Source organism: Spinacia oleracea, chromosome 4, assembly GCF_020520425.1.
Source record: "Spinacia oleracea cultivar Varoflay chromosome 4, BTI_SOV_V1, whole genome shotgun sequence".
Taxonomy (NCBI): domain Eukaryota; kingdom Viridiplantae; phylum Streptophyta; class Magnoliopsida; order Caryophyllales; family Amaranthaceae; genus Spinacia; species Spinacia oleracea.
Window position 1 is genome coordinate 21,726,475 of NC_079490.1, and position 13,237 is coordinate 21,739,711.

At 36.0% G+C, this 13,237-nt stretch overlaps 2 protein-coding genes across 2 annotated transcripts; both read right to left on the reverse strand.

Annotated features, from left to right (window-relative positions):
- Window positions 1-2,675: 2,675 nt before the first annotated feature.
- Window positions 2,676-4,820, reverse strand: LOC110791732 (zinc finger CCCH domain-containing protein 2-like). Its single transcript, XM_021996491.2, has one exon. The coding sequence runs from the start codon at window positions 4,357-4,359 to the stop codon at window positions 3,073-3,075; it is 1,287 nt and encodes a 428-aa protein (XP_021852183.1). The 5' UTR covers window positions 4,360-4,820; the 3' UTR covers window positions 2,676-3,072.
- Window positions 4,821-5,609: 789 nt separating this feature from the next.
- Window positions 5,610-10,343, reverse strand: LOC110791736 (F-box protein At1g55000). The gene is made up of 2 exons (XM_021996496.2): window positions 9,875-10,343; window positions 5,610-6,438 (listed from the first exon to the last, which is right to left on the reverse strand). Exons 1-2 carry the CDS (start codon window positions 10,289-10,291, stop codon window positions 6,061-6,063), a joined length of 795 nt encoding a protein of 264 aa, XP_021852188.1. The 5' UTR covers window positions 10,292-10,343; the 3' UTR covers window positions 5,610-6,060.
- Window positions 10,344-13,237: the final 2,894 nt, after the last annotated feature.

Consider the following 13,237-nt stretch of genomic DNA (forward strand, 5'->3'; position numbering starts at 1 on the left):
ACGTACTATTTGTGTGACCCTACGGGTTCAGTCAAGAGTAAGCTGTGGATTAATATCATTAATTCCACTTGAACTAAAGCGGCCTCTAGCTAGGCATTCAGCTCACTTGATCTCACTGAATTATTAACTTGTTAATTAATACTGAACCGCATTTATTAGACTTAACATTGAATGCATACTTGGACCAAGGGCATTATTTCCTTCAGTTGTGCCTTGCGCGCATGCGCGCTTGGCTCGACGGGCTGGCAGCTCCGATGCGGCTCGTATTCGCGACGAACGCCTTACGGCTATTATTTACCGTATCGTACACGACGAATCACCGTCGTACGATACGATTATTCGTTTTGCCCAGCTTACGAATATTCGAGATACGATATACGATTCCGATGCAAGGTCGTATCGTATAATACGTTTTTCCAAACTAATTCCCGAAAATATTTTAAATGAAATTCCGATTCATTTAATCCGGTGATCTATTACATGTAATTGGTGTGACCTTATAGGTTCAGTCAAGAGTAAGGTGTGAGCCTAATATAGATTAGAACTCACTGATCGGAAGCATTGCTCCAGCTAGCTGTTCCGATCACTTGATCTTACTGAATTAATTGTTGCAATTAATCTGAACTTTGGTATTAGACTTAATGCACCTTGGGTGAATGACATATTTCCTTCATTTTTAATTACATGTGTTCCGGAAATGAAACAATGGGATTCGGATTGAGGTCTCTTTCTTTGATGTGGAAGATCTAGCTTGTTCTTTGGTGTAATAAGTCCAAGAATACCTGTCACAAGTAATTTTACTAGGCTAGGGGTTGGTTCCGAGGAAAACCCCTCTGATGTCTAAGTAAGCACTAGATATTCGGATCTAGAGAGAGTACTGTAGAGAAATATAAGTGTGAAAGCAATAAATGAACGTACATTGATATTTGCGTTAGGGCGACATATTTATAGTGTATGTGTAGTAAATGCCTTAAAGAGGCTCCGCAAGTTACGGGGTAAGGGAGGTCGGACATACGCAACCTTACCCCTGTAATTGCAGAGAGGTTGTTTCCAATTGACCCAAAAATGATAACTGGACAACATGCACGTAATTGACCCAAAATCAATTGATGAGATAAATAGCAAAAATCTCTCTGATTATACTGTTAAATCTTAATTTCCATAGTCTATCAAAATACACCAAACGCAATGTTGTGAGGTTTGCACTCTGGCCTGGAAGGTGGAGTGGTGAGTTATACTGATCGATCTCCTAAATTAAGCTTTGGCCTGTTTTCCCGATTTCTGCACTCACTTCCAGATCAATATTCTTCTACATGGCCGGGACATTTGAAGCACTCACTTTCAGATATTCTTCTACATGTGGCACACCCAAGCCATTTACACAAGTGATCGAATCTATTTTACCAGCATAGATAACCTCAATTGTACCACTCATCTTCGCATATTCTTCTATTTCCTATTTACACAAATGAGCGTATTTATTACACGATCAAGTTATCTCAAAATAGTACTCCCTCCGTCCCGGAATACTCGCAACGTTTTGACTGGACACGCTTGCCAATGTATAACTTTGACCATCATTATCTTTAACATACATATTATAAAAACTTATAAAATATTAATATTTTGAAAATATATTTTAAGATGAAGCCAACAATATATTATATACTAACATTTACTTTTATATACTTGAAATAAAATAGGGTCAAAGTGAATTATGTGAATAGTGCAAAAAGTCAAACCGTTTCGAATATTTCGGGACGGAGGGAGTAGCTTTTTTGACACAGTTAAAAGAGTAGATCTTCTGTCACGTAGGGCCACGATCAAGTTATCTCAAAATAGTAGCTTTTTTTTTACACACAATTAGAGCATCTTTAATGGTTAGCTAATATCATTGTAGCTTGGTATGCCACAACAATTTTTCAAGCAACAACATTTTCTAGCTATAACATGCTCCAATGGTTAACAAGTAGCTTGATTTTTGTTTAACTTCTTTTTTTAATATTTTAATTCTATTCTTACGTTTACATTCCTAATAATTAGAAGAAAAAAAGTTGTTTTTTTTCCAAGCTAATTAGCTTGGTAGAGCTAATTTGCTAGACAGTTGTTTTTTTTCCAAGCTAATTAGCTTGGTAGAGCTAATTTGCTTTGTCTAGCTAATTTAACAAAATTGCTCCAATGGTTGAGCTACTTGCTTGAAAGTTTTGGAAATTGCAAGCAAGTCCCTAAATGCAACCATTGGAGTTGCTTTTAAAGAGTAGGACTTCTGTCATGCATTCAACAAATTAAGTTTTTACGTTCACCTTCTTATTTTTGTAAGCTAGCAAAATTTGGAACTAGTGGAATTTGGTATGTCTCATAAATATGATTGTTTAACAAAAGATACAAAACAAATTTCAGTACAACAGACATGCATGACATTAAAAAAAACTTAACCATATTGTTTATTACTCCTTTCAAATTGCCCCAAACCATTTTTATTTAAAGAAGGCAAAAGAGAAAGATGTGAATTTGTATTTTGTAGTCTTATCGTTCTGCTAATTTAATGTTATAAGATTATAAGTGTCATACTATAAATATATAGGACAAATTTAAAGAGACCACCAGAAAGGAATTTTGAGTAGTCTTCTCGGGACGAATGGAATAAAAATTGAACAAAGCTTAAAAACTAGAGATAATACAAAGCTTAATATCAATTACATGAAAAATGAAAAATGAAAAATGAAAATTACAAATCCATCCCATAATTTGTTACATACATAGGAAAAGCCCTAGTAATAATACTATATAGCAATTCGTGGAAAAATTAAAATACAAATCCGAAGGATTAATTTTTAATTATTTAACAAAAATCTAAACATAATGAAGCACCAAAATAATAATACATAATGGAAAATCCCCTTCTAGTTTATCTCCAATACACAACTTCTTCTCTAGAAAGGTCCATCATACCAAAATAACCTTGTTACGTTCGTTACGTACCACCCGTCGCCGAGATTATGTACACCGGCTGACTTATTTTTTTATTAAAAATTTCACCATCTTTTGATCATCAAACACCAAAATCATCATCTACATTAAAAGATCATTAACCCAACCAAGATCCGGACTCTCATCAGTAACAATGGTAGGAACTGAAACCGAAGATTCGGGGTTACCATTGAAGTAGTTAACATTGTTCCTTGGTGAAGAGAAAACAGATTGTTGGTTAATTGGTGTTGAAGGTGAGAGGGTAAACTGCATTTGTTGCTGCTGTTGTTGTGGTGTGTGCTGTTGGAAATGCTGATATTCGTCTCCGCCGCAGCCGATACCGGAACCTGAATCGTAGTCTCCTACATCAACCCATAGACCGCGGCCGTGAGTAGTTTTGTTGGGGGTGGTCATTGCGGCGGCGTCGTTGAGGGACATACCCTCCAACGAACCCAAAAGTTCAGCAATTACTATATCTTCATAACTAAGACCCTTAGTACCACATGCAGAGACCCGGTCCGAGTACCGGGAGAATCCGGATAGACCCCGTGCTCCGACCGCCTTCATAGGCGACATTGGTGGGGAGAAGTTTGATAATCCTAACAAAGTAGAAGTAGGAGAAAGTGTACAACAATACCTACAACAATGTTGTTGGTGTTGGTGTTGGTGTTGATGATGGTGATGATCATCTCGTTTCCCTCTGTGACAGCAACTATCCTTCTCATCGCCGTCTTCTTCGGCGGGGAGGACTCGAAGCTCACGAGGCGAGTGAGCGAAGAAACAAACCTTACGCTTACAATTCTTCCCGTCTTTACACGCTTCAGTGCGGTACCTAGCTGGGTGTAGCCAACACTCGAAAACACCATGAGCAAATTCACACTCGTCTCCTCTCGAGCAACTCCCTGAGCGGCGGTACTCGGGGCAGACGGTGCCCGAGTAATGAAACCGCCGAGGGTCACGACGGCGGGCCTTCTCTCCAGGGTGGGAGAAGGGACAGTCAGTCCAGTCATGAGAACGGCTACGAGTACACTTCCTCACCTTAAACTCATACATCCGAAACTCGTCGGAAGAGTACGGATCATCATCAGGGTCAAACACACCGTTATCAGATCCATCACCACCGCCGTTAGAGGAGGAGGAATCACCACTACCACCATTGTTGGTGGTGTTGCAAGGGAGGAACTTATGCATCATGGCTGCCGCAGCTTCAGAAGAAGGAGAAAAGTAATCAGCCGACGACGACAGCGACGACGCGTCGCTGCGACGGGATAGGAGCTTCCTTGGAGGAATGTTGAGGTCTTGGAGGGCTTTCTTGGGGGACATGAGAGGGTGGAATTTGTACCCACCACCGTGGTGATGGTGGTGATGTTCAGCACACACACTTCCCATAATTCTTCAAACAAAAACACAATAAAAACAAACAAACTTGAAATAATGAACACAATTTGGAGAGAGAGAAAGAGGGTTATACAAGAAATTGAATTGATGGGGTTTTGTGAATTTTGGAAAGGAAGAAAGGGGAAATGATGATTTTATAAAGAGGAGAGAGAATGAGAAGAGGAAGAGGGAAGGTATGGTGACAGAAATGCGTGGCTGCATAGTATTAGGAAAGAGCATGCAAAAGGAAGTATGTGGCAGCTTCATATAGCATTGTACCACGCCAAGCCATCTGCTGTTAACCCTCTTGTCTTGTGCTCGGTGGATTTTCATCACTATGCCTACTATTCTTTTTTATGTTTTTTAAATTCTAAATTTTTAAAGTTTCATTTTTTGTCGGGTTATGGAACTGATAAAAAAATTGTTACAATTCATTTTTGTTTTTTCCCTTTCGCATCAAGTACGTGCGTCGAATTTTATGTGATCTTATCATCTTAAGCATAGTTAGGACTCTTACTGGAGTCGGAGACTTAAACACGTATTAATATTGGGGTAATAAAAGTCAAACTAAGGTAACTAGGGCAATAAATTATAATGATTAAGTGGTGCTAACTAGTTTAGCTAAATTACTCAATATTAAAATATATCCATTTTATGTCTCAGATTTTCGATGTTCTAACATGGATAAGACATTTAAGCACATTATTTTGCACCAAAAAATCATAAAAAGAATTACAAAAATCAAGTTGGACACTTAGACACGTATAATATCGGGCACGAGTAACGGAATCCGAATAAATTTCATGCTAATTATCAAACACCATGATCGAGAATGTCTTGTAACTAGCTTAGTTAATTAAAGTAATATCACCGAAGACTTGGCTTACTAGTCCTTCCAGAACACGAATGACGAGCAAAATTGTTTTAATCCGATTCTTGTTGGCTTCTATGCGTTCTACTACGTATTATAGAAAGCTTTACACATTCCCCATCTTCCATAAGAAGCCAATTTCTTCTCACCTGCATACGCATCTCAATGGCACTAACATTTTAGATATTAATCATAATACCAAACACAACTCAATTTTTGATTTATTATAATACAACTCTACGACTTAAATTCTTTCTATGGCAAGGTATACAATAAACGAATAAATCGGTATAAGATAGTTGATCACAAACTTTCCTCGTGTTATGAACTGTTTTGTATAGTTTTTCGCCCCCTCTTTTGTTGTGTGATATGAAACAGGGGATCTCAACAGTTTATTTCAATTTTTAACCCAGAAATCATACAGTTCCAGATTTCTGGTATCTGAGCAGCTTCTTATTTACACTGCTTCTTATTTAGTAAATGAATACACTATACAGTATGCCTTGTTTGGTTTTTGCCATATACGAAGTACAGAGTATGTTATTACGGAGTACTACATATAACTTACAATTATCGACTAACAAACTCGAGTAATATGCGAGTAATATCTACCTGCCATTTTGAGCTGGATGTAGGCAAACAGATACGCCCGCCTATGACTGAAGAAATAATATTAAGTTGAATATCCCAATAGCCATGTAACCATTAGAAGTTCTGAATTATTCTCTGTTTTCGTATCTGATCAAGTATAGAATCACATAGATAACAGCACTAAAGCTTTGTGTAGAATATGATCAAGCCTTCTGGTCTGGCAACGGGTACGTTTCTGTTTTCACATTCAATTAGGCTAGACTTGTCTGCCTTTCCCATCTAAGGTCCTCAGAGAATTCAGAGATTGCAGAGCGAGGATCTCCATCGGTTATAGATAGATAGTACCGAGCAATCTCATCATCGACTTGCATGCTCCTTCTAACAGATTCAATCACCCTTCTCTTACTCAGATCTGAGGTTGCCCTACTAGTGGAGCAGCTAGACTTATTCACAGGTGGACCTCCCTCCAGATACACGACTGCTGTTTCTCTTTTTGCATACACGTCAAGCTCTATGTAGCATATGCTGTTGATAAGGATGTCTGGATTGTTCAGAGGGATGAGCAACCTTTCCCTTGAATATATGCCATGGTCGCTCATCATGTTGTTCAGCCGTTTGATGTCCATAACCTGAATATCCATGAGAAAATTATTGTCAAACACTTGTTCCTCAAGATAAGATGGTAGACAGGAAACATGTGTGTCAAAGTAATATGGAGAAGAGATATATTTTCAGATAAAAAATGCCTCGACTTAGCACAACACACATTAACCACACATAAAACTAGAATCAAAGCAACAAAGGAACCATTTAAACTGGGGGGAGGGGTTATAATGTTAACACTTAAAGTAAACTATAACTCTATAAGCAAGCTAGTTCTTGAACACCTACCAAATGACCCATTGAATTAATGGATTAAAAAGCACTCCAGTGAGTCCAGTCATTGAAGCCCTAATTTTTACTAAGGTGCAATGGATACTTTCTCGTTCCTAAGCCAGAGCAGAAGTCATTGTTTAAACTAACAGTGCAATTTACAACATTCCCCTTTCCTCCACTTGATATAATGCACCCCATATTCTTTTTGCCATTAGTGTTGCACCCTATATGGTGGGGATAATATATCAAACTATATGTGCAAGGGACATTAGGAAGCAGAGCAACATAGCAAATACCCATGCTTCCATCTCCCTTTTGAACAGCTATCAAAAGGTCAGGACGCAACTTGCAGGGGAAGAAGCTGCCATAAGGGAAAGCATAGGATATTAATCCCAAGATTCGAAGAAACTTTTGTGTTTAGGAAACTCCATTGCACATTGCTCTGTTGGGCTTTACCTCATCGACATATGTGGTGACACTGACAGTCCAATAAGCTGTACTATCTTGAACTAACGTGACGAAATCATGTATGAACCAGTGAATCCCCCTAAAACACTGCACTTCCTCAGTACCTCCACTTTTAAAAAATCTAAGGGGGGGTTTGGTATGAAAGTTGGAAAGGAAGTGGAATGAAAACAAATAAGAAGGGGAAAAGGATGTTAACCATTTCTATTATTGGTTGTTTGGTATATCATAGGAAAGGAATCACTTATATACGATTATCTTACTTAATATTTATATGTATAAATGAAGAAATCATAATGAATCGAAACTAGTACAAATTAACAACAAATAAAACATTGAAGAACCGCCATACTCCTCCCCTGTTTAATTGTTTATAGCATGTAAATAATTATGTACTTTGTATTATATTTATGTAAATAGTTAGTATTAGGACAGCTCATCTTTTGTTGTACATATATGGGTTTTATCCCCTTTTGCTGAGTAATCCAATTAGTTGAGTTTTATAACACTGTATACGAAGAGCTTCATCTTCTCCAGTTTGCCCGCCCACCCACCCACCCACCGTCCACCATTGACCCACCACCTCCACCATTGCAACAACCGCCAATAAACTCCGCCTCATGTGCAGCTACGGAGGTCACATGGTCCCTCGCCCGCACGATAAGTCTAGTTTCAATTGGGAGTAAGCTGAAAGGAGAGAGGGGTGAGAGAAGAACAAAGGAGAGGGAGAGAACAAGGAGGCGGTGTGCATTGTGCATTTGAGGGGAAAGGGTAATTGTTACCGTACCCTTTGGAGCAGTGACGAAGTAGGGGAATCAATTACCCTTGAGTAACGGTAACGGTTACCGTATACTCCATACCAAACGACTTATAACGTAAACGGTTATCTGATTCCGTTTCCAACTCCAAAAATTTACATACCAAACATCCCCTAAATGAAGAAAGGCAACTGATGCAAGTCAAACATTTCAAACAACTTCCACAAGATTTTTACAATCTAAATACTTAGTACACTCTTGAGAGTTAAAGTGGAAAAAACAAGTAATATCTAACTACCTTAAACGTCAAGTGATGACTTCTCGTCATGGGCCTAGGCCGTGCACAACAAGGAGAGGAGTTATCCACTTTAAGCCCAAGAGGAGGTTCCATCCCAAAACTAATCAACAACGGGAGGAGTAGCTCCCCAAGCCTATAAGTTGGCTATTATCTCCATTTTTCTCCGATGTGCATATTTTCATATAGAGTCTCAACATCAAGGGTTATTGTGAATTGCAGTTTATTCTCCACGACTCATGAATTCACATAAATTTGTTCGCTTTATTCAGTTTTAGGATTTAGGATTACCAGAAAGTTACCAAATCTCCAGCAAGCTTAGACCTAACCTATATCAATGCCTATGGAAGGAAGGGTTCATGGTTCATGCATCCCATGCTATAATTCATTAGCTAACACCGCTAGTACCCCCGAACAACCCATGGGGTTCATCCTATGCTAAAATTTTCTCATTCCCCTGCTACATCTTCAAAGATCCCCATACAAGTATCTCCAAATGCCTCTTTTACTCAACAAGTAAAGAGAAAGCTGGCAGCCTGACAGAAGGGACTATTCCCACACTGAAGTACTGAACACAACTAACACCACAGACTGACAAAAATAAGAAGATTTAGGTCAAAAGTGCAGTTTTAAAATCTGAGATTCAAGACAATAAACAGTTTGTACTGATTTGGTCAAGTCTAACAACGTCATCTTTCACTTAGCGTTACAGTCAGAAGCTAATTTGGCCACTGATCCCCTATCAAAAACCAAACAACAATAGTGGAAATAACTTCGAGGAAGTTCTAATAATTTCACAACCTATGTTATGGGTATTGGGGTTCTTGAACCAAGGTAATTGTTTTGGACTTTGTAGTATCTATCTAAATGATTATTGCTCAAGTCAATTGCAGCACAGTGGTCCATATTGCAACACAAACTGCGACATGCATATAACAAGTTAACAACTGCCTATGACTGTTAGTTATTCACCTAAAGATTCGTTCTGGCAAACATCAATGCAAAACCTCAGTTTACTCAATTGATGCCCCAACCATGGCCCAAACATTACAGCCTTCAGTTTTCGCAAAATGCAGAGATATATGCGATATGCCCACTTGATGCTCAATCAAACAGCATGAAAATACCGGACAAAGTAAGCACCCACAGTTTCTTCCGATAAGAAACTTGCAGTTCCCTTCCAAAAACAAAGTGCATACGAATTCTGGTAGCAACAAAACATCACTATCCCCCAATTATTTCGACATAATATAGGTAGATAATAACTTAATTTCCTATCTTTCAAGGCGACACCTCGCCTTCTCGAGCTGTTAATCATTCTTCTCCAATAAAACTACAATCTATCTGAATTGCGAAATTTTCAACCAGCAATCTTTCTACTAAAAGTTCATGTTAGCAATCTTTCTAAAAACATATCAAATCCCTCTTCATAGCCATATCATTTTGACAAACTTCATACAATCATTCCACATACCAAACCCAACCAATGTATATATCAGTGTGTGACTAACTTCACAAATTAGAATACTCAAGCAATTCAAAATTCAATTCCAATCATCAAATTTTAACATGAAATCCATACTAAATCGGTTTTGATATACGCAACCCTAAATACTAACTATGAGCTTTAGTCAATGTTTATTTAGTTGATGAGCTGCATACAAAATTTACCTGTACAGAGTACTTGACGGCAAGACTAGCAACAGAATCACCTCGGAGAATACGATGAGAAATGGCAAACTTACTCAAGCTACTAACTCTCCAGAAGCTTCCAGAAGTTGGATTTCCGACAATCTCCTTCAATTTCCATGGAGACTTAAACGCCGCAGTTTGAATATCCCTGTCGGCAGCGACGGAGCTCCAAATCCTGCAGACGCAGGCAGCGCAAGCTAAATCGGTGGTCGAAAGCTTCTCGAAGATGATTCGGAGGATATCTCGGCAAGTTAAGGCGGAAAAGTGTGAGTTCATCGGAGAAATGGTTAAATTTTCGGCGGTTGTGGCGGTGGTTTCGAGAAACTCCGGCGGAGGAGAGAGGATAAGGGGTTGGTGGAGGAGGTTATCTTCCTCTTCCTCTCCACAACAACCCATGTTGTTTGAATTTATTTGGTTCTAATTTTGATGACCTTGGAGTCTTGGACCCTTGGTCAGATAAATAAAATGAAGCAAATTAGCTACCTAGACTTTTTTTTGCTGCAAAAAAAAGTTATATAATCAACGATATTTTGGATAAAACCACTTTTTAAAGTTCAACTTTTTGAAATAACCACTTTATAAGTTTTTTTTTAAAAAAAATCACTTTAAACTTTCAAAGTTAAGGAAAACACCACCTTAAACTTTCAAAGTTAAGGAAAACACCACCAACTGTTAACTTCCGTCCAAAGTTTCGTCAGTTGGTGGTGTTTTCCTTAACGTTGATGTGGGCCCCATTGACGGAACTATGCACGGAAGTTAACAGTTGGTGGTGTTTTCCTTAACTTTGAAAGTTTAAGGTGGTTTTTTTTTCAAAAAAACATATAAGGTGGTTATTTCAAAAAGTTGAACTTTAAAAGGTGATTTTATCCAAAAAATCCTATAATCAAATGAGTAAAACTTTGAAGCATTGGGGAACCATTGCTCCTTGAGTCCTTGCCAAGAATTACATGGTATTCAATCAACTGAGCACCAACGTTTCATAAATTAGCTACCTAAATGGGCAGATTTGATGGTGCAGGCGTGTGCACCGTGCTCTTGGTGCACTGGTATCAAAACGACAGCCATTAAATACAAAACACGCGTTTTTTATTAAATTTGGAGAAAAAAAGAACATCTTTTGTTGAACAAAAGAATAAATGAACTTTTTTTGTTAAAAAAAAACAAAGAATGCCCTGTTCTATTCCGCTGTGTTTTATTATGTTTTTTTGTTTTCTCTTCTTTTTGCGGGTATATATTCCTGTGTTTTTCATAATTTTGAAATCATAATTTGTGAAGAGGAGAAAGAAACTATGATAAACTGTAAATTTGATTTTAGAGAGAGAAAGTAATGGAAAATTCTCAAATATTGGTTGATTTTTCTACTTCAATATCAAATTCTATTGATTTTTCTTTTTCAAATTTGAATTCCTCAGCTGATAATCAGAATTATGAAAGTGGTTTTTCAATTTTTTCTAATAACGAATTACATATTTTGATGATTTTGATTTCGCAGTTATCTGATTTTTCAATTACTTTGATTAATGTATTTAGATTATATATTTTGATGATTTGATGATTTTGATGATTATGATTTCGCAATTACTTCCCAATTTCGCAATTATTTCGCAGTTCTTTTGGTACTGTTTTGAAATTCTTTATAGTTGTTCGTTTCTCTATCTTAATATGTTCGTTTAGGCTTTGTTGTTGTTCTTTTATGTACTAGTAATGTTCTTTCTGTCTTTTATTAGTATTCATGAAGATTTTGAATGTTCTTTTCTTTAACTTTTGTTGTTCTTTCTCATATGTTGCTTTTTTCCCCTGTAGTTTTATGTTTTTTATTAATTTTGAGTTTCTTGTTCTTTTATTTATGGTTTATGTTCTTTTTAGGTTTTTCAACGTTTTTTTAAATTTTTCAAGTATTATTATCAATATTTGATTATCTTGTTCTATTTATCCTGCATTTTTCTCATGATGTTCTTTTTATAAAATTTTAAATGAGAACGGATATGTTTTTTTCATATTTGTACCAAAAAAACAAGTGCACCGTTCTGATTATGAACATTGCTTATATTTCTTCTCCTTCCTCCTTTTTTTTTTATTTGTTTTATTTTTCATTTTCTATATATATATAATATTTATCCTATTGAATTTAATCATTTCTCATTTTAGAAATACATTTTAGAGAAAGAAAGAGGAGAGGTTTTATTTTCTCTCAACAAAAGGGAGATTTTATGAGAGAGGAAGTTCGAAATACATTTTCTCCTCCTTCTCTCTCTAACATGTGATTTTAATTGAATTTCGTTTATTGAAAACTAGCTAGTTAAGCAAAATACTAGTTTAATTTCGCTAGTTTTTGTATCTTTTTATCGATTCAAAGATATTGATGCTGCTGATGAATGTGCATCGGGTGATTAAGGTACACTCCCTTGTTCTTATTTCTATGTTCTTTTTAAATTCTAATGTTCTTTTTTATAACATATTATTTCCGTGTCATCAGCATTGTTGTTCTTTTATATCATCAGTAATTGTTCTTTTACATATTTACAGTGTTGTGTTGAGTTATTTTTGATAAATAAAATAACGGAATTAAAACACATTTTTAATCTTAAAAATAAATTGTATTAGAAGTATAATAACAACTTTTAAAAGAACATATAAATAATTCTTTCTTTGAAATATAATTTTCGTCCTTCCAAGTATCGTCGTTTTATTAAAAGAACAAAAAGACCTTTTAAAAGAACATTAATCTTAAAAATAATGTTGTTCTTTTTAAAGACTTTGTGGTTCTTTTTCATTTACATTCTTTAAATAAAATTGTTTTTTTTGTTGTTCTTTTACTTTTGTTTATTGTACTTTTCTTTTACTTTTGTTGTTCTTTCTCATATGTTGCCTTTTTCCCTTGTAGTTTCTGTTTTTTTTTATTAATTTTGAGTTTTTTGTTCTTTTATTTTTAATGGTTTATGTTCTTTTTAGGTTTTTTGACGTTTTTAAAAGAAAATCAAGTATTATTATCTTGTTCTATTTATCCTGCATTTTTCTCACGATATTCTTTTTTATAAAATTTTAAATGAGAACGAATATGTTCTTTTCATATTTGTACCTTTTGTATGATTTGTTAACATTAGTGTTTTACTTGACATGTTCTTTTCAGGTTTTTGTTAATGTTCTTTTAATTTACTTTATTATGTTCTTTCTGATTTTTTTTTTTTTTTGCTTTTCTGTTGCATTTTTCACATGATGTTCTTTTTCAAAAATAGTTGTTCTTTTTATAATTTACCAGGAGAGAGAATATATTTTTTTCGTTTTTTACCTTTTCTTTGGTTTTTTAACATTAGTGTTCTTCTCAGGTTTTGGTTAATGTTC

What these genes read in the sequence shown, in the direction of transcription:
- LOC110791732 (XM_021996491.2), bottom strand. Translation starts at nt 4,359, where the DNA reads ATGGGAAGTGTGTGTGCTGAACATCACCACCATCACCACGGTGGTGGG.
- LOC110791736 (XM_021996496.2), bottom strand. Translation starts at nt 10,291, where the DNA reads ATGGGTTGTTGTGGAGAGGAAGAGGAAGATAACCTCCTCCACCAACCC. An exon ending in CCGTCAAGTACTCTGTACAG is followed by an intron (nt 6,439 to 9,874) that starts GTAAATTTTGTA and finishes ATGGATATTCAG; the next exon opens with GTTATGGACATCAAACGGCT.